The sequence below is a fragment of the Drosophila virilis genome, chromosome 4 (genome assembly GCF_030788295.1).
Source record: "Drosophila virilis strain 15010-1051.87 chromosome 4, Dvir_AGI_RSII-ME, whole genome shotgun sequence".
Taxonomy (NCBI): domain Eukaryota; kingdom Metazoa; phylum Arthropoda; class Insecta; order Diptera; family Drosophilidae; genus Drosophila; species Drosophila virilis.
The window spans coordinates 29115997-29137911 of record NC_091546.1 but is presented as its reverse complement, the minus strand read 5'-3'; the positions used below and the strand labels follow the sequence as shown (position 1 = coordinate 29137911).

The 21915-nt window shown below is 41.9% G+C and overlaps 1 protein-coding gene across 2 annotated transcripts; it reads right to left on the bottom strand.

The window, feature by feature from the left end:
• Positions 1–10997: 10997 nt before the first annotated feature.
• trk (trunk) lies at positions 10998–14321 on the bottom strand. Of its 2 annotated transcripts, XM_002057379.4 has the most exons (3): positions 14199–14321; positions 11559–14083; positions 10998–11501 (listed from the first exon to the last, which is right to left on the bottom strand). In XM_002057379.4, exon 2 carries the CDS (start codon positions 14056–14058, stop codon positions 13351–13353), a length of 708 nt encoding a protein of 235 aa, XP_002057415.1. In that variant the 5' UTR covers positions 14059–14083; positions 14199–14321; the 3' UTR covers positions 10998–11501; positions 11559–13350. The 2 variants fall into 2 exon arrangements, with proteins under 2 accessions (XP_002057415.1, XP_070065330.1); XM_070209229.1 differs by lacking the exon at positions 14199–14321 and having other exon boundaries at positions 11559–14190.
• Between the last annotated feature and the right edge of the window lie 7594 nt (positions 14322–21915).

Sequence of the window (21915 nt, the reverse complement as noted above, 5' to 3'; positions counted from 1 at the left end):
TACCAAGTGTGGGCGACACAAAAATTGCATCAGTATCCCTCCACGAAATTGAGAATGAGGTTGCTCTACTCAAGTCAACACGATGCCGATGACGATAAAAATATTTTCAAAAAATTATATTAAGTTGCTGACAAACGTTTTCAGCCGATGTTTTGAGATTGGACAATTCCCCTCCAAGTGGAAACGACCTAAGGTAATTTTAATACCAAAGCCTGGTTAACCTGAGGCCGATCTCTCCTTCTATCGTCCCATAAGCTTACTGGCTACTCTCTCTAAGTTTCTCGAAAGAGTTTTTTACGTAGAGTGCTGCCAGTATTGAACGCGACTGGAACACCGAATCAGTGTCATAGTACTATCCTATGTGAATACTGCAGGCATTCGAAGAAAAGAAGTACTGCTGTGCGGGCTTGCTCGTCGTGAAGCAAGCGTTTAAGGGGTATGGAACCTCGGTCTACTGCATAAACTTAAGGCAAACTTACCAGCATCCTACTTGGAATTTCTTAACAGTCAGTCCGGATCAGAGCCTCTTGTTCGCCACGTACGCGGATGATACTGCTTTTCTTAAAACGGCCAACACACCGCATTACGTGTGCTCCATTATGCAGCGTCAATTGGACTCCCTGGACAACTGGCTAAGAAGGTGGAACATCACGGTCAACCAGGAAAAGTCCACCCATACCACCTTCACGCTACGCAAAGGAAACTGCCAACTCTCCTAGATGGATTACGGCTGACATGGCGTAAACACAGTGTACACTAAAGGTAACAGACTGAAAGCAGGCAGGCAGCTTTTAGTTTGTAAATCAATTATAAAGCCAACATGGACTTACGCATCCATCGTTGGGGCACCGTCAGCAAGAACAACCTGACCATTATTCAGCGGTTTCAAAATAAAACTCGTATTTTATCCAACGCGGGTATTTATCAGCTAAATATTCCGTGAGCAAAAGAGATTATTGCCAAGTTGAGTGATCGCTACATCGCCAGAGCTAAAAGCAACCACCTAAATAATCTTGCCACTACCCTGTTAGACTACAGCTCAAAAACAAGACGGCTTTAAAGGAAGCACCCACTTTACCTCCCCCAATGAGTCTAACTCCACACATTCTACTGCTTCCCATACACTAAACAAACACATTGATGGACGCAATAGTTAACTGCGAACGTTCACAGAGAACATTTAATTTTTTCCCAAGAAGCCGGCCGCTTTTAAATAAACTAAATAATTATGTTTGTCTGGTTACGCAGCCAAAACAACTGGAGCCACTTCGCAACTGATAAGAACAGCATCTTAATTTTATCTTATAATACTCGCTCTGCAAAGCAAGTGCCTAAATTTCGCTCTTAAGAATTCATTTACTTAGAGCTGCCGCTCTTCGCTGTAACGATCGTTTTATTGTCCTAGCTTTACTTATGCGAAGGCCTCGATGCTGCGCATCGAGTTAGTTAAGTCAGTTCGCTTCATGCATTTGGTACGCATCGGCCACTTACATTACTCAAAATTATAACTAATAATTGTCTCTTCGCTAAAATTGGCACGTACTAATTCGGGTTTTCTTGCCTATATATAAACTATTGTTCTTAAATTATAAGCACAGACCAATACGGGTCTGCCTGCTTCTCGTAACTTTAAGAAATATAAAACAATTCTGAACACAAAAAATAAATAGTTAATTATTTCTATTTGTGAAAGCTATTGAAAAAGCTCAATAGCGCAATATTTGGTGACCCCGACGTGATTTTTATTTTTGTTGTTGTAAGATTATTTGCTTTACATTAAAGCAATAATCTTAAAAGACTCCACCTGGTATTTCGTTTTGTGCACTTTATATACATACATACTTATCGCCGTCGCTTTGCCTACTCTCTCGGTCGCTTAAAGTCTCTGCTCATTCGTGCGGTACTTATGTAAAAGCTATTGCCGTTGCTTCATTACATAGCTTGACACTTGCGTTAGCCGAAGTTCTTGTTGTACAACTATTGTTTTTTGAACGGTTTGCATGTACTAGCCATCACCGTTGTTAGTTACTCAGCTAGTTTCGCACGCGCTTTCTATCACGCTTCTAATGGCAACCGAAAATAATGCCTCTAGTGCAGTCCCCTTTGCAAACAGGGTGACCTTTCTGAAGCGCAAAGCCATTTAAATTTATGACAGTTTGCAAACACTTCGAAATGCTCTAACTAATTCGCCATTTAGTGCAATTGATGAGTGCGGTCTTAGTGTTAGGCTGAAGCAAATCGAGCGGCTTCAGACCTCCTTTGATATTATTCACACTAGCCTCAAAGAACTAGACTTTGATGAAATCGGTAACCAATTGCGTGAGGACTTCGACGAGTTAGCAGTTTCTATGGAAATTTCGGTTCGGAGTGAAATTGCGAAACGTGTCTCAATATTGCCCTGCTCAACATTTCGCGACCAATCTGTGCTGCCCTCGTACAGTTAGACAGTTAGAGCTAAGGCACCGCCAACACTACCCTCAATAAAGTTGCCTACGTTCAGTGGTGGTTACACAGAATGGGCCGACTTTTATTCTATGTTCACAACCGTCATAGAAAATCATCCTGATCTAGCAGATATCGAAAAGCTGCAGCATCTTCGATCGTGCCTGAAGGATACAGCGCTGGACGCGATTCGATCATTGGAAATAACAAACGATAATTATGCCATAGCACTTAATTTATTGGAGAAAAGGTTTAATAATAGACGTTTGGTTTTTCAGGCACACATACTTGAGATATTGGGGCTCAAGAGGGTGGCAGGTGGATCGGCCGTGTCGCTAAGGGAGTTATCCGACCAATTCAACGCACATTTTCGCGCGTTAAAGAGCATGGGCAACTCCGAACAAATCGCTGGATGCATCATTGTGCAGATTATTTTACAAAAGCTGGACCCAATATCATAAGCCAAATGGGAAGAAAGGCTAGAGGATTCGTCGTTCGTTAATTTAATACCATCGTGGAAGCATATGGCTACGTTTCTGGAGCAGAGATGCCGAACAATGGAAACCGTAAATTTTGCTATGGCAAGCTATGCCCCTAGCCATCAGGTGGGAAAAACTAGAGCAATTAACACCAGTAGATCGTCATTTATCGTCACTAACCACGACGCCCCTGTCTGCGTCTTTTGTGACAGCCCTGGTCATAGTATATATAATTGTTCTCGATTTGGAAATTTGACCCCTGCATTACGGCTTAGGGAGGCAAAACGAGTTGCATTGTGCTTGAATTGCCTAAAGAAAGGTCATCAATTGCGATCATGCAGCTCTGGATGCTGTCGGACCTGCGGGGCGAAAAATCACTCTCTGCTGCATTTAAACAATTCCGTATTTCGCTAAGTCATCGCCATCTACCTCCACATCTCTTGTTGCCCAGTATTTCAGTAGTGATGTTGTCGTCTTGGCTACGGCTATGATCTTTGTAAGAAATCGCTCCGGCACTTTGATACCTTGTCGTGCCCTTTTGGATTCTGGTTCTCAGCTTCACCTTATAACGTCGCGCCTTGCTCAACAGCTTCAGCTAAAGAAGCACAAGTCCTCAGCCATTGTCTCTGGTCTAGGAGATTCTCGTTTTGAAACAGAAGGAAACACGGTCACTATCACAATACAGTCTCAAGTCTCTGAATACTCAACATGCCTTACAGGTCTGGTAGCGCCTAACATAACTGATAGTCAACCGAGTTTTACTATCAACACGACGAATTGGAACATTCCCGATAACATAAAACTTGCAGATCCATCTTTCTTTAAACCTCAACGCGTGGACTTGCTACTTGGAGCTAGCCTGTTTTACAACCTTCTCAGCGTCGGCCAGATAAGGCTTCTCCCAGGACTACCGTGTCTTCAAAAAACACGGCTTGGTTGGGTAGTTTCTGGAGGCGAACCGCGCTTCAGTGGCTCTATGTTAATGGCAAAGCATACTGTGGGCAAACTTGAGTCAAGTTCTGAAGAACGTGCTGATGAATTGGTTCGAAGATTTTGGGAGATAGAATCCTGCTTGGAAAGTACACCTACCACTTCAAAGGAAGAAAACATCTGTGAAGAACATTTCGTAAAGACTCATATCAGATTGCCTAGTGGCCAATATTCAGTTCGTTTACCCTTCAAGCGAAGTTTGGAATGTCTGGGGACGTCATACCAACAAGCCTTTCGTCGGTTCCTGACCCTGGAACGCAAACTATAAAATCGTCCAGATCTGAAGATTCAATATTCAAACTTTCTTAAGGAATATTTGGATCTTGGTCATATGTCGCCTGTTGCTCCAGAGTCTATAGGACTTTGTCAATACTTTCTTCCTCATCACTGTGTCTTTAAAGAAGACAGTTCAACGACAAAATTGCGAGTCGTTTTCGACGGCTCAGCAGCTACCTCGTCAGGTTATTCATTAAATGAACTATTGATGGCTGGACCTGTTATTCAAAGCTCACTGTTTCATATCCTTCTTCGCTTTCGTAATTTCCCGATCGCTCTAACAGGAGATATTGGAAAAATGTATCGCTGCGTACGCGTTACAGCACCGGATGATTTTCTCCAATGCATTCTGTGGCGAGACTCCCCTGAACAGGATATAAAGATTTTTAAGCTGGATACAGTTACATACGGAACAAAGCCAGCTTCATTCCTCTCTATCCGTGCTATGCATCAGCTGTCTATGGATGAGGAAACTAATTTTCCAATTGGATCTCGGATTTTGAGGCGTGACCTCTACGTTGATGACCTCATTTCAGCGGGTGATTCAATTCAAGAAGCAAAGGAACTTCTTAATCAAACGGCTGGAATCTTGGCAAGTGGGGTTTTCAAGTTGCGAAAGTGGTGCTCAAACAATTCTGCTGTACTGAAAGGGATACCCGTAGAGGACAGAGAATCTTCCCTAAAGTTTGATGATGGTAGCGACATCACCAAAACTCTTGGACTCGCTTGGGACTCAGCGTCGGATCGATTGTTGTTTTCGTTTTCGTCCATTCAGCAGAGATCTAAACCATCAAAAAGGTCAATACTATCGACCATAGCTCGCTTGTATGACCCGCTTGGACTCATAGGGCTAAAATCTCTATGCAGCAGATCTGGAAGGAGAAGCTTGAGTGGGACGAGAGCTTGCCATCATCACTGGCAACAGCTTGACATGATCTTTGCTGCAGTTTTGAGAAGGCACAGTTTCTTAAATTTCCTCGTCTCGTGTCAATACCTGCAGCAGAGTTAGAAGTTCACGGTTTCTGCGACGCCAGCATCGAAAGACATGGGGCCTGTGTCTACGTCCTTTCTCGACGAACATCAGCCAGTTGTCAGCTGTTGTGTTCCAAATCGCGTGTAGCTCCTCTGAAAACAATCACAGTTCCAAAGCTAGAGCTCTGTGGTGCCGTCTTATTATCTAATCTCATGCGTGAGATATCTAAAATGAATCTGTTTGATGGAAAATCCTACTGTTGGTCGGATTCTTCTGTATGCCTTTCCTGGATAAGGACCGAGCCCTGCAAGCTCAATGTGTTTGTGTTAGTGTGTTAGTGGCTAATCGCGTCACAGCAGTTCAAGAGCTAACTAATAGCATGAAATAGCGTTACGTGCCTACTTCACTCAACCCGGCAGATATACTCTCGAGAGGATCTACGCCCAGTGAATTAGATCAATCGTCACTGTGGTTCAACGGCCCAGAATATCTAGTTAAAAACAAATTGGACCGGCCTGCTTCTTGCTTGTCAGAAAGGACAGAACTCGAACTTAAAAAAAAGGGTCCTTATTGCGTTGTTGATATAACTGTCACTTGTAAATACGTCAACTCATTTAATACATTGCAGCGTATATTCGGATATATTTATAAATTCATACACAGAAGCAGGCATCCTGGACTAACAGTGTCTGATATACAACATGGGACCCAACTCTTACTAAGGCTCGTCCAGAGAGCACACCTGTGGGAAGAGATCAAATCATTGCAATCGAGAAGAGTTGTTAAACCGTCCAGTTGTATCGCATCACTTAACCCTTTTTTGGATGATTTCGGAATTCTTAGAGTTGATGGGCTCTTGAAAAACTCTTCGCTGGATTTCGACGCTCGCCATCCAATAATTCTCCCGTGTCACCACCCCATCACAAACTCAGTCATCACACGGTTTCACATTCGGGACTTACACGCTGGTCCACGGGCACTTCTTGCTCATATTCGGTTGCAGTATTGGCCGATTGGTGGCAAGAAGACCGTATCCAAGGTGGTTGGAAAATGTGTGAGATGCTTTCGTGCCAAGCCTCGATTAATAGAGCATATAATGGGTGATCTGCCCAAAGAACGTTTGACTGCTTGTTGAGCCTTTGAAGTCTCTGGTGTTGACTATTGTGGACCATTTTTCTATAAGCCAGACGTACGAAATAAAGCTCCAGTCAAATGTTACATGGCTGTCTTCGTCTGCTTCGCGACTAAAGCGGTTCACCTGGAACTGGTCAAGGATCTGTCGACAGCTTCTTTCTTGAATGCGCTTAAGAGGTTTATATCGACTCGAGGCAGGCCATCTCAGATATGGTCGGATAACGCTACCAACTTTGTCGGCGCCAAAAACGAGCTTCTGGATTTCAAGCGTCTATTCATAAGTCGTAATCATATTGATTCAGTGCATAATTTTTGCATGGCTGATTCCATTGATTGGAAATTTATACCTCCTCGTTCACCGCATTTTGGCGGCCTTTGGAAAGCAGCAGTGAAGACAGCGAAACATCATTTTTATTGTGCTGTTGGATCTTGTGTTCTCAACTTCGAAGAGTTTCGCACCCTAGTCTGCCACATAGCATCGATAATTAATTCTAGGCCATTGTTTCCTCTTTCAGAAGATCCAGCAGATCTAGATGTGCTCACTCCAGCTCATTTCTTGATTGGTGGACCCAGCTCATCGTTCTTTGAACCTAATGTGACGCACCTTCAATTCAATCGTCTGGATGGTTGGCAACGCGTAACGTACCTCCAACAACTGTTTTGGTCTCGCTGGCGTGAAGAATACTTAACACTGCTTCAGCAGCGCTCCAAATGGCGTACTCCGAAACCAAGCCTATGCGTCAACGACATAGTCCTCGTAAAGGATGCAAATCTGCCGCCTCTAAGGTGGCCACTGGCGAGAATCACAGAGCTAATCGTGGGAAAGGATGGAGTCGCTCGAGTAGCCATTTTGCGCACCGCAACAGGAGAAACGAGAAGAGCTGCAAACAACCTATGCCTATTGCCCATCAGGGAATCTGTTGAAAGCCCATGCCTTCCAACGGGGGGAGAATGTCTGGTTACGCAGCCAAAACAACTGGAGCGACCTCGCCACTGATAAGAGCAGCATCTTAATTTTATCTTATAATACTCGCTCTGCAAAGCAAGTGCCTTAATTTTCCTCTTAAGAATTCATTTACATAGAGCTGCCGCTCTTCGCTGTAACGATCCTTATATTGCCCTAGCTTTACTTATGCAAAGGCCTCGATGCTGCGCATCGAGTTTGTTAAGTCAGTTCGCTTCATGCATTTGGTACGCATCGGCCACTTGCATTACTCAAAATTATAACTAATAATTGTCTCTTCGCTAAAATTGGCACGTACTAATTCGGGTTCGCTTGCCTATATATAAACTATTGTTCTTAAATAATAAGCACAGACCAATTCGGGTCTGCCTGCTTCTCGTAACTTTAAGAAATATAAAACAATTCTGAACACAACAAATAAATAGTTAATTATTTCAATTTGTGAAAGCTATTGAAAAAGCTCAATAGCGCAACAATGTTAAAAAAAAAACATTTGCCAGAGTGCCAAAACAAAAACCAGATAAAAATGGCCCTTACAAAAGTAGGGTTAATTAACACAGCATCTCATCCCAGAGTTTGATGGAAGATCAGAAAACCCTCAAAGGTTTTAGATGCTCTTAAAATTGTGAACTTAACTAAAGCCGAACAAAAGATACCAATAACTTAACAAAATAACAAGAGGTTCCAGTCGGTATCTCCCGACTAGGAAATACCCTGAAGCTTCTTATTCCAACACCAGCTGCAGTTCGCAAAACGCGCTCATTGAATTAACAAAGATAAATTAACAAAGAAAGTTCCCTTGGCAGGGTTTGAGCTCGCAACTAACCGCACTAGTTGCCGCCGTTACTTCTCAACAGATAATTCCATTTGCCACCGCCTCTACTCAACAACCACACCAATAACTGAGTCTTAGTGAGAAAAAAAAACAGTTAAAATATTAGCAAAAAAATCGCAATTTTAGTGCTGTTGATGACGCTGATGAATGTGTGTAAACATGCATACAGATATTCTTCAAATTTGCGCTGGTGCCGCAAGCGTGATTCATAACCGATCTTCATGAAGTATACCATCGAATATTTGTGAAATAGTTAAATTAAATAACAATTTCTTATTGCACAAAAAATTTTAGGTTATATGAAGACTTTTTCTCGTCCCATGTAAATATATATAACTGTTTGTCTTGACTGACTGATTGGTGATCAACGCACAGCCCAACCCGTAGGAGGCAGAAATTTTCATTGTAATTACCCTTTGTTGTAGGTGAACGTTTAGACGAAGTTCCACCCGCAAGAGTGGAAAAATCGCGAAAAACGTATGTATGAAACTTATTTACTCAATCGGCCACAAACTCAATTTTAAATTTCTTTGTTAAATTCATTTGAGGGGTGTTTCGCACGTTTTGGAAAATCCTTCCCTCCTTGGTGAAAGTGGTGGTCAAAAATTTGCTGGGGGACGTTTCGCGCTCAAATTCATTTCCAAGGATGAATATGAAAAATCATTTGAGACGTGTTTCACAGTTTTCGCAGAATCAAAAGAGCATAAAAATATATTTCTAAGATTTTTTGGTACAGTTTTCAGTTTCGTCCTATTTGCTTCAAACTTTTTTTCAGAGCTCTAGAAAAGAACTTAATAAATACGTGTTTTACTGATTTTGGAAATTTCACCCACAACAGAGGCTAATTAGCGAAAAATGTTTATGTGACATTTTTTTGCAATCCATCCGCACGGTCTCAAACTCACTTTCAAAGGCCTTTGTTCAGTTTCATTTGGTGTTTTACAATTTTCCTCCTTGGTGGAAATAGGAGTGTAAGATTTGATGGCTGACGTTTCGCGGTAAAATTCATTTCTAAGTATTTACATAAAAAATCATTTGAAACAAAAAATTCAGAAAGCAAATAAAAAACAATTTAGAAGTTCTAGTCGAGAGCTCCCGACTTGGGGATACCCTGAACCCTATATGTCAAGTTTGGTGACTTTAGCTCTTATTGTTTACCAAAATTTCCCAAAAAATAGGATATCGATATCGATTTTTATCGATTGCTTGAAAACGGAGACAAACTCGGTCTGTGCAGGTACTAGGAGTACCTGCATTTAAAATTTTAAGTCTCTAGCTCATATAGGCTCTGAGATACTTTCGTTCATACATATGGACGGACAGGCGGACAGACGGACGGGCGGACAGACAGACATACGGACATGGCTAGATCAACTCGGCTATTGGTGCTGATCAAGAATATATATACTTTATGGGGTCGGAGATGCTTCCTTCTGCCTGTGACATACATTTGGATTTTGCGCATATACAATATAACCTTATACCCATTTTTAATGGGTTCAGGGTATAAAAAACAAAATGTTTGGTAACCTTTTATCCATTCTTATATTAATTTAAAATTGTAAAATGTAATTCAATTTACTTTTAGTTTAAAAAGTATTTAACTAATATAGATTTTCTGATGAAATTCTTCACATCAATCAAACTGGAGATGCAAAAGGATTTGTCGACGAACTCTATACCGCAAGAAAAATAATTCATTTGCGTCTACAGGGAGATCACCGTTCCATATTCTTGCTTCCCCTATAAAATAATCCCTTTAAAATAACCTGTAAAAGTATAGTATGTGATAATGATGCATCTAATGACTTTGCTACAATCCATACCGATGCTATCTAAAAACCGATTTTGGATTGAATGGGGTATTATGGGGCATGTTAAATGGCATTGATCCCACGGAGGATAAATATTGGTATCTTGGTGAATTACTTAAGGATCGTTTTCCGGAAGCTCTCTCTGTGCCATGGCTGCCGTAACTACTATATTTTTGACTAAACTGGTCAAACTTCGAACTTTTACTCGGGTTTGAACGCAAAAACAAATTAAAAACACGCTACCAATATTCTTGGTTTTATGAAGTCCAATCAAATTATTATTACCATTAGTCAAACGATAAAACTTTCCCTATCTGTAAGTACATTCCTAATTTTCTTTTCAATCCATAAGGAGGAATATTAATGCTATTAAAGTTAAAGTTTATTTTATCGAATATAAAAATAGCATTTAAATAATTTTTACTTAGTATTGCCAGCATAAGATTAAAGCAATTTTATCCCGAGTCCATAGATTTGTATAAAAGTTTACTTATTCGTCTAATGTCAGTGGAGGTCAACCCACAAAATTATTGAGGATTATTGGAGATCAAATTTTTATTGGTCTGACTAGCTTGTTTCTCGTATGCAAATGTTGTTTATCTATTAGAGAGATAAAGAGTAATTAAACTTTTGAGCCCAAACCAAAATATTTATAGCCCTTATTAAACCCTGAACCCATTAAAAATGGGTATAGAGAGTAATACGTATTTGTGAAAATGTGTGTAACAAGCAGAAGCATATATTCTTGATCATCACCAATAGCCGAGTCGATCGAGGCATGTCCCTCTGTCAGTATGTATGAACTCGAGGATATCATAACCTATAAGAGCTGCGCAGATCAAGTTTGTTTCCGATAATCGATAACTCACTCTGTTTCCAAGCAATCGATAAAAATTAATATCGACATCCTGTTTTTTGAGCAAATTTTGTAAATATTAAGAGCAAGAGACACCAAACTTGATAGGATTCTTCTAGAATAATGTATATATATATATCATGCATCTTTCATTTTATACCTATCGCCACCTCCAAGCTACCACCGTAGAGCTATAAATCAAGTTAATAAGTTAATTGGAAAATTTCATTAAGATCGGTTAATTTATTTATTTTATTTATTAATGGTCGACAAAACGAGTGTCTTCCTCATTATTCAAAAGATTGTACAATAGAATTATATGCTAAAAGCCTAGTTAAAGGACACAATTTTCTAAATAGCATCACCGACCGATGGAGGTGTTTTATTTGCCAGTCCGGCCAGCTGTGCCCCTTTTCACAGCTAATTTTGTCAGTGACGCTATTAGAGCCTACATCTAAGCAGAAGGTTTTAAGTAGGAAAAAAGTGATCTCAAGTAAAATTAAAAGTAAACTTAATTTGCTATATTAATAAAGAAAATACAATAAATAGGAAAAAAGAAAGTAAGAAGATTGTTAGTAAAGTAAAGCAGTGTAAGTTAGATAAAAAGTGTTAAGTAGATAGGACAAAGAGGACAGTAATGGGAAATCACCGACCCGGTGGGGGAAAATTTTTCAGCCTGTCCGGCAAGCTATGCCCCTGCTCATAGCTGGGAATGGTCAGCGACTTCCCGAAGGTATCCTGAAAGCAACAATTTTATTAGGGGTAGAGACAGTTTGGTAGAGAAACAATAGTTACGTGTAAGCACATGCTAGCAGCAGCCAACCAGCAAATTCCAAGAATTTCTGTATACATGTACAAATTAAGTGTCTTTGAGTGTATTGATTAAATGACATTCATTTGTTGCCCGTTTGGCAATTAGGTTTTACGGCTTGGTGCCGGAGTACCGACGTGTTGAAATGACGTCGTTTATTTCAGAACTAAAAATATGTTGGGCGCCATATAAGTGTCTTTTGAGTGTATTGATTAAGTGACATTTATTTGTTGCCCGTTTAGCAATTATGTTTTACGGCTTGGTGCCGGAGTACCGACGTGTTGAACTAACGACGTTTATTTCAGAACTAAAACATGCGATACAATTCTTTGGGCTTAAAGCTAACAGAATATGATTCTTAAATTATTTCTTCGTTCATAGCGGCCACGCAAATATGCTGAGTCTGCCGGCTAAGCAACGACATCCGGCCCAATGCTTATTCAGCAATTGTGGTCGGAGTCATATTCTGGCCAACCGTTCGTTGACTCCGCTTAACTTACACACACACATTCATACGCGTCTGCTTCAAATTTATTTGTGGTGTGGCTGTTGAGTAGAGACAGTGGCAAGTGATGAGGTCTGCCGCGAGTTCGAACCCTAGCGTAGCTCGAACTTCATTTAGTGTTGTAATAAGAGGGTTCAGGGATTTCCTAGGCGGGGGCTCCCGACTGTTTGTTGTTTTCAATGCGTTTTCTGAAGACTCGGCCAAAACCCAAATCATGTACCGTTGACGATTTGCCCCTACGGCGGATAATAAAGTATAGCCGAAATTTATTATGGTGCAGTCAAATGCTCGCTCGTAATTAAGTGATCGCGATAAGCATGAAAATCTTCCATTAGTAATTTCCGATAATAACATTTTAGCTCCACAATAATAATTCTTTAACTTTCTTGTCATAAAAATACAACATTTTTTGGTACATAGCCTTTAAGAAACGCCTGGCTGTTTCTACAAGTGAAGGTGTCTTCAAAGAGGAAAAATAAACGACTACAATTTAAGATATTTAAACGATCTATAAATGAGAGTGCACTGGAAAGAAAGTAAAATCTGCAATACAATAAAGCCCAATCAATTCAATAATACTCTAGTCAAGACGATGCAGAACTGGAAAGCAAATTAATAAACTCCTTACTGCTGGATGGGATTTTTTTTAGTAATATATCTAACATTTCCAAAAAAAACAAGTATGAGGTTCTAGTCGGAAGCTCCCGACTAGGGGATACCCTGAACCCTCTTCTTCCAACATCAAATGCAGATATATATTCTATTTTAGAAGCTATGTCAAGTTTGGTGACTCTAGCTCTTATTATTTACCAAAATTGCCCAAAAAACACGATATTGATCTAAAATTTCAAGTCTCTAGCTCTTATAGGTTCTGAGATCCTTGCGTTCATACATACGGACGGACGGACGGGCAGACAGACGGACATGGCTAGATCGACTCGGCTATTGATGCTGATCAAGAATATGTATACTTAATTGGGTCCGAGATAATTCCTTCTGCCTTTTACATACATTTGGATTTTGCACAAATACAATATACCCTTATACCCATTTTTAATGGGTTCATGGAACTAAACCTAATTTGATATTTAAAAGTAGAACTATCATACTTTACCCAACAGTATTTCCCCAATATTTTATTATGTCGATGAGGAGGAACATGAGGCCTATTTTAGTATCGTTCATTCTTAATGTTAAAAGCCGTTTTTTGTGAATATAACTTTAAATTTTAATTAAACGAATATAAAAATAATAATCTCATTAAATTATACTTAGTATAGCATTACGCATTCACAGCAAAAGTTAACAGCGATTTCCTCCCAAATCCATAATTGTGTGTATTCATTTATGTATTCGTCTGAAGTTATTAAGATTAGTTTTTCGCTTACATGAATACAAGACCCAGGTTTACGACGAAGCACTTTGATAGTGAATGATTTAGGTTTGCATTTGAAGTGGCCGTACCAGCACTTCTTAGCAATGCACTCAATGGAGCGGATGTAGCGTGGAAAATAATTTAATCCTAGATCAATCCAGTTAATTATTGAGGAACACTCCCAAGGCCGAGTTTTAAATACTTCAGGTTTTCCATGTCCGCCTTCTTCAAAAAAAGCATTTCTAATGTTTATGTCTTTCTTTTTTAATGAGTCCTCTTCCTTCTTTGCAAAGTATGCAAAATGGTTGGTCTCCCAAGCGGGGAAAGTACCTAATGAAACGACGTTGTTATCGGCATAGAATGGTACATCAAAGAGTGATCTCTTAAATCCAAAGTTCGATGCATCCTCTTTTGTTCCTCCTTTCGGTGGCTCAATGCTCATGTAGCGTGGGTTAAAGGCTTGGCCCAATATCATACTCAATGACTTTTTAGAGAGTTCCGCACAATAGTCCTGCTGCACTGTACACAGCAGCCCGACAGTACAACATAGTTCGCAAAGCCAAAACAGATTGAAGTTTTTGTGTGATACTGTCACTACATTCATTTTGATGGACAATATTTGCGCACATCTGTGTAAAAAATACATCGTTATAACTATTCAACACATAACCTCGGCCTCTTTATTAAAATGGTATTCCAAGATAAATTTGTTTATATTTGTTTATTAATTATGTAAGTTCTTACATATGAACCAGCTTGAATTTAAAGTCATCCTTTTACTCTTTAACAAGTACCGCAATAATATTCTAAGCTTAGTATGCAGCTTGCACTATATATGCATATTGGTTTTGTGCATAATTTAAAATATTTGTATTAAGAGATTGTGTCGTTTCGAACCCAGTTAACCTTTGGCGCTTAAGGATGAAACAAAAAGTAGAACAAAAAATACATTTTATTCCCAAGAATAAAACCTTTTTTTATTTTAGCCCACAGCAAAACAGCGTCGTTAACACTTAAGATGCTGTACTTGCACCATAATTGTTTAATCGCTACCGATAAGGTTACGAAAAAATCCCAGCGCTGTTTTGACTTAAAATACAGTGAATGCGGTAAAAAAAGTAAATAATGAACGAGAAGTGAAAAAAATAGTAGTATGTATGTAAGTACATAGATATACATGCATTTTCTATACTTTGAATTATTTAAAATGAATTCTTGCAATGATATATGGCAAAGCTACTCGTTAGCCGTGTGAAATTTAAGAAAGAAGAGCAGCAGAAGAAAATCGGACAATACAGACACTGCAAAACCCCTAAAATGCATTTAAAAAAAATACTAGAGCTTCCGAGCACGATCCTGAACTATATTAATTTAATACGGGATTTCTGGTATTTTCAAAACTTTCTCATTAAATTTCCGTCTTGGCTTTAAGTCTTGGCTTAAGAAAACAAATTTCTTATGCTGATCGGATGGTAATAAAACAGTGTTTATAAATATTTTTCGCAAATGTTGGCAAATTCATCAAGTTTTAATGCTCGGACGACATTTTATAGCCTCTATCCACTGAACACATTTCTAAAAATTTCACATTTTTGCAAAATGTGTGAAATGCGGCCTGTACGTTTCCCCATAAGAAAACCATTTCACACATTTTTCAAAAATGTCAGAATTATAAATTCGATGATTGATCGAGATTTCTATCGATGTTGTGAAAACTGCTAAAGTATCATAACCATAAGCCGCAGATATATCAACGAAGCCAAGTGGCAACCTTAAACAAGAAATTTAATATTAAAATAATTCCGTAGTTTTCAGAATTTAAACATGACGAAGTCCCGAAAAGTGTAACTAAAATGGAGCCCTTACTTCGCAATTTTTCAGTTTTAGAAGAAAAACATTACAGCGCTTATGTAAATTAAAGAAACTTGATCAGCTGTTTATTTAAAAAAGCGGTGCTTTTACCACTCACATGTTACCTACAACCGGTGGAACCAATATGTTCAAATTGAAAATGTGACATTTCTTAAAACAGTGGACAGAGGCTATTATTTTAATTCGCACTAACAATGTTTGACCGTTTTTTTATGCAATGCAAGGGTGGAAAATCTCGAATGATTTGTTTTATAGATAGTTGTAAAAGTTCTTTGAAAATGATAAAAAAAAGATAGGATACAAAATATTTTTCTTTTAAATTGGATTCGTACCCGTCACCGACATAACGTTGTGTTACCGCATCTACCAGGCCGCTATAAACAGCTATTCTCACAAATAAAAGCAATAATAATAAATTCAATTAAAAAAACATTCACACATGGTAGTGCAAATATATTAAACGAACTTGCTAATTTGACTTCAGTTCTTAGAGTGTTTTTTATTGAATTCAAATGAGCTTATCGTAGGTTTCATGTTTGACTAAGCAGAATTATGTTAAAGCTAATATAGTCTGAGAGGGAGAGTGTACTCATGCATTTATAGTTGCATTAAAGTATTAGTGCGCGTGCAGCTATGTTCTTCTATATATATATATGCATAGATACACCAAACAGCCTTTTAATAGTATCAAGATTCATTTCAGTGTGCATTGTTTGTTTAGTGACCGTACTTGAGAATAACGGACTCGTGTATAGTTTTGATTCGGCCACAAGTCATCGGTCTTGCCATTATAAAATTTAAATTTAAATTTAATCACGAAAGCGGGCGTTCTTAATTGCAAAGCGAAATTTATTAAGCGCAAACATAAACGAAACATAGACGGGGCTCCAATAGCGAAGAAGCGGCAACGGGCGAGACCACGCCCACACCATACGAGTGGGTCAGTTCCGTTTCGGTTCTCCTCGCCCCAGTAAAGAGCAGTGTCAGACGTAGATTGCTAATTGTGCTCCCTGAACGAGAGCAGATTTTTGTAGTAGTTAATTTATTTTTGTTTAGGGAAAATCGCAACACTCCGAAAATTGTCGCCTTTCCAGTTTAATTTGTTGAACAAATGTACTCTGTAATAAAAATGTGAAACAAGACATTTATATCCGATCAACAATTAAAAGATTATACCAATAATTATACGTACCTGCTGGAGGTGAGAAGATATGTTCGCTTGTATAAAATTATAAATAGCAGAGTAAAGATATCCTTCAAAGAAAACATTTTCAATTAGAAATGTATATCAATTGTCTATTATTATAAAATAATGCACACTGTAATACCCATCTGTTAAAGTGAATTTGAAAGAAAAGTCCGCTTGCACGAAGTTTTGAAGAGTAGAGGTATACTGTAAAAAAAACTTTAAATTTTATAAATAAATGTCAACTGACCATAACAATAAGGAATACAATAATTGGACGCACTTGTTAAACTGTAGGAAACGTTACGCATAAACTGATAAATTTGCTGAATGATATAAGATATCTTAAAAATAAAATAAAATATGCCGACATGGGCTGATGAAGGCCATCAAATGGCCAAAATGAGGGAGACACAGGTAGGGCGGATACGCTGCAAAAGTAAAGTGGATTAATAGAGTTTTACTTGTTAATTTTGTCAAGGAGTTACTGGCAGGGGTATTAATGACTCTCAGACATACCAGGTCCACGATGTTTACAAGACATGGGGTAGTGTTGTAAATGTCAGACAACCTAGCAGAAGGTCGTGCTCGTTTCCGGAGCGACCGACCTGACCTTCAGTTCAGTTCAATGGATAGCTCAACGGTTTCTGCCAGAGTTCGTCTTAACACTAACGCAAACTACTGCTGGGATTGTTATCATGTGCCTCGTCTCTCGATACACCACACTTTAGGTTAGGAAAGAGGTTGTGCCGTAATAAAGCCTTTTTGCTCGAAAAACTACGTTTTAGGTTAGGAAAGGGGTTTGTTGAATACCGGCTAGCCACGGTGTCCGAGATTAGTGTTAATAGGAAATGAATATGAAAGACATTCTTTATAAGCATCACTTAATTTAACTATCCTCTTATTCCAATACAAATATGTTTAACAATGCCTTTATCCTATCGATATCGGAAACGGCTCCTTGCCCTCTTTACTATTAATACTTATGATGATCAAAACTAACAAAACAATAAAACTATAGGTGTAACGGCTTGATGCCTTCCTTAATACTTATACTGATGATGCTTAAATTTCAGCAAAATAATAAACACTAAATTTAACGGCTTCTTACCGTGATTCTACCTAACGCGAATATCTTAAAACCTAACGGCTCTTTGCCGTGAATCAGGTTTGTGGGGTGGCTGCTCTGGGTAGCCGCCTCACGGTTGCGTCACCGTGACTTTGTTCACTTGGCTGCATTCTGTCACCCGGAAACGGGTTCGCTGATATCGGCCCAGGCGGATCGTTATCTCTCCTTCGATTAGGTCTACTACGCCCGATGACTAAAGCATTCCGCGCGGAAATACTCTTCGCCCCCAGGGGTCAGAATCAAAGACTGGGTTTCTGACGGTCTCTGTTGGCGTAGGACTCCTCAGACTCAGGACTAGCAGTCGGTGGGGCTGCCCCTGAATTCAGGTTCGCCACTTGGTCGAGCACCGGCTGGTGTCCCACTTGTGTCCATCGAACAAGTCCACGATGTTCCCCCACCGCTAGCTATCGGGGGGTCACGGAGATACCTGCGGGTAAAATGTCGATCGTTCTCCTCGGCCTAATAGGCAAAGTAGAGCGTCCCGTTTTTTACTACTCGGATCACGCCGCTTCCATATCCGCCCGGTGAACGGCAAAGGGCGCCTCCAAACGTGTAAAGGGCACTAACGGCAGCATCGCGTCTTCCCTGGCGGGCCATGCCTACTCCATCTCCTTCCGGGAAGTAGTGCCGGGTGCCTGTGCGCGTGCTATGGGTATGAGAGGGGGCATCGCGTCCTCGATTCTGGTCTACGGCTCTTCTGTGACCATCTGGCAGACGGCAATTGGCGCCAACCAAGGTTCGGAATGACCACCTGGGGGAGTGGCCACGGCTCCGCAACTACGGTTATCCTTCCCGGGCTGGACCCTCTTGACGGTCGCGGGGCGAATGCGGCACGCGTAGCTGCGCTGCTTCAATCGTCTCGGGTTCCGGACAAGACTTCTTGGGGATCGGTACCGGCGTTTCCTCGACGCTGGGTTGTCGCTGGCCTCCGCGGCGCTTACCCCGGGCGGCCGTTTGATGGCGTTGACGGTTCCGCCGGTTTTCTCTACCGAGGCTTTTTCCTGTGCTCGCTCCACTACTTTTTGAGAAGCTAGATCGGCGCCACTACCCACCTCGGGGATCTTTAGCAGATAGCGTAGAGTAGTCCGAGGAAATGGGCTATTGGGGTCTACCTCCAAATTCCGTTAATTCGTCCTCTGTTACTGACTCGTAAGTCGCCGTGGGCTTCGGTCCCGGCTGGTCCCTTTCTTCGACACGGTCCGAGATGTAAGAGAGCTGGTCGGCTTTACTGCCGGATACTGGGGTGTCGCGTGCTACTTCCACCGATGACGACTTGACGTCCGGGGCCGACGAGGGAATTCCCGTTCCCGCCGACTCCATCGTCCTGAATTCCGGCATTGATGTCGTGTGCTCGCCCGTCTCGAGCGGTAGGAATTCCTCCTCGTCCGTTGGATCGTCTGCCTCGCCGACGGCTGTTGGGGCTGTCGGGTCAGGCGTCATCGGTGACGGAGATGCCAACGGGGGAGATGGGGGCTCTTCCGCGTACGGTGGCTAATTCCGCGAAACGAAACTTCGATGAACATGCTCGTCACCTCGACGGCCATCAACATGACAATCCCGTCCATACGTTCCATTATATTAGTCCGTCACGGCTCTTGCGGCTATCTTTCACTATAAAATAAGCGCCCCTGTCGAGGGTCGCGTTGGCGTCGGTATCCTGGCCCAGGTCCGGGGAAAGGCACAGTATTCCTGTTGCTGGCGTCCTCGTCCGACGAGATTGAAATATTTTCTGGGTCCATCTGTAAATTCAACTCATTCGCCAACTTATCCAATTCTTAGTTATTAATATCCTCACAGTGCGGCTCACATTCTACTTAGCCTATTCTAGCTACGCTACTAGTGCTAGTCTAATACAAATTTGGTACAGGGGTTACGCTAGGCGACGAGTGCCACTCTTATTTCCTTTATAGGTGCTGCTTTTCTTCTTCATCTTCAGTCATCGCTTGGTGGAATGGCTTCAAGTGGGAAATATCGGCCACCCTCTTCATTCGTTCGCCTGGCCTCGCTATGCGCACGATGTTGGGCGATATGAATTTGACTACCCGATAGAGACCGTCAAATTTGGGTGCCAATTTGGCTGCGAAGTCTTCAGCGGCGTTGGACAGCTGGTGCTGCCGTAACAGGACCATTAAGTGAAATTAAGGTCTTCACGGTCCGGTTGGTCCTCTTGGTAAGATTCTCTTGCGGACAGTACGTTGCGGTATACCGGACACACACACTCTAAAAGCGTCGTGAAACATCAGTAGCATTGTGTTGTCATGTTTGGACCATAGAATAGGTCTGACAAAATCCGCGCATAGTACTGCCATCGGCTCTGCTATTTGTTTCGTCAGCATACGTCCAGCCGGTTTAAGTTGCTTGCTCTTAAACTTTTGGCAGATTTCACAACACTTTACGTACGGCGTCGGAACATACCCGTCCGGTATTATCTCTGGGACAACCTCGACACGCTTTCTCAAGCATTGATGCCCGGCCGTGGGAGCATCATGACATTCCCTCAATACCCCCTGCAGCTGATCACTTGCCACACAAAGCTTTCAGTCCTCGTCGCCCGTCCGATGGCCCAAATGCCTATATAGCTGCCCATTTTCTTCTGTGTAGCCCGGAAGTTGGTTTGCTCTTCGGTGATCCTGGCACTCATACTCGCGACCCATTTACAGGGGGCCTCGGCCCCCACTGCCTTACTGCCTTGATAGTGCGTCAGGGACGACATTGAGATTCGACGGTAGCTTACGTCAAATTGGAACTGTTGTAGTTCCAGTGCCCACCGCCCGATCCTTCCTGAAGGGCCCTCGATCGAGTTGAGCTACCTGAGTGCCAGATTATCTGTTATCACGTCGAACCGGTACCATTGTAGGTAGCAACGCAACTTCCGGATCGACCATACGTTTGCCAAGCACTCTCTCTTCGTGGCGGAATAGTTCACCTCAGTCTTCAGCAATTTACGACTCGCGTACGCTATCAGTCGCTACTGTCTGCGTCAGCACTGCGCCGAGGCCATACTTACTGGCATCAGTCTGCAGGACGGATTTGACGGAAAACTCTGGACAAGCCAACACAGGGTCAGTCGTCAAGCTATAGTTCAATTGACCTAATGCCTCCTCCTGTTCTTGACCCCATGTTCATTTTCGCTCTTCTTAAGCGCTGTACCTGAGTCGCGAAGTTGGGAACGAAGCGCCTGTACCATGACGCCATCCCGAGACACTGCCGCAACTCCTTACAATTGGTCAGAGTCCTCAGGTTACGTATCGCCTCCACGTTCTCATGATCAGGTACGTATTTCTCTCCCGCAAATGACATGTCCTAGATAGACCAACCTCTCCCTGAAGAAGCTGCACTCCTTTCTATTCAGCCTGAGATTGGCCCTCTGATGATCCATCTCCGCCCCTATTACCTTGTCCAATGCTCGCTGAAAGGTCGCACCTGCCGAATGTTAACCAAATGACATCACCCGCCACTGGAAATTACCTGGAACTGTGTACGGCGATACACTACGACTACCGGCTGCCATCGGTATCTGTCTGTACCCGTGCTTCAAATTCAGAGTGGAGATGAATCGGGCGTAGTGCAACTGCTCAAGGATATGATTAATTCGAGGTACATGATAAGCATCTGGGATAGAATGTGCGTTAAGTTGCCGGTATTCGATGCACATGCGCCACTCGCTAGTCTTCTTTTTGACTAAGACGGTTGGGGCGCTGCGCGGACTCGATGGTACCTGGGAGGCCTTCCTTCGGGTTCTTATTATTTTCTCTATTCTGTTGTTGACTAGTAGGTGCTCCCCTTCCTTGACCTGGAAGGCCTTCGTTCGACTCCTCGCTCGTACCCGTTATTGTGGGTTGCCGAGCAGGTGATCCCCTTTCATGACCTGGAAAGCCTTTCTTCGGTTCCTTCTTCGATTCTTTTTCCATTGGTTGCCGAGCAGGAACTGCCGCTTCTTGACGCGTGAAGCCTTCTTTCGGCTCCGCCCATTGCGCCCAAGAAGTCCATCCCCAGGACGACGTGGTCTAGCATCGAGGGCATGATGAGCATCAACATATAGGCCGTCTTCCCCGCTAGGCTGACCTGCCTTCTCTACTTCAAGAGTAGAACCATCTGCCAGCCGAATGCGCGCCTGTACGTCGTCCTCTCTTCCCCGAACTTCCCTGCGTACGCAATCTTCGCCCATGAAGCTGCGAGTGGCCCCACCGTGCACCTTCAGTGGGTGTCCTATTATCGAGTCCTTTGTGTGTCGGCGCCGACCCGATCCTGGCATGGGCGGCGCCGTTGCCTGT

Excerpts from the sequence above, each read along its gene's own strand:
- trk (XM_070209229.1), bottom strand. The coding sequence starts at position 14,100 with ATGTATTTTTTACACAGATGTGCGCAAATATTGTCCATCAAAATGAAT.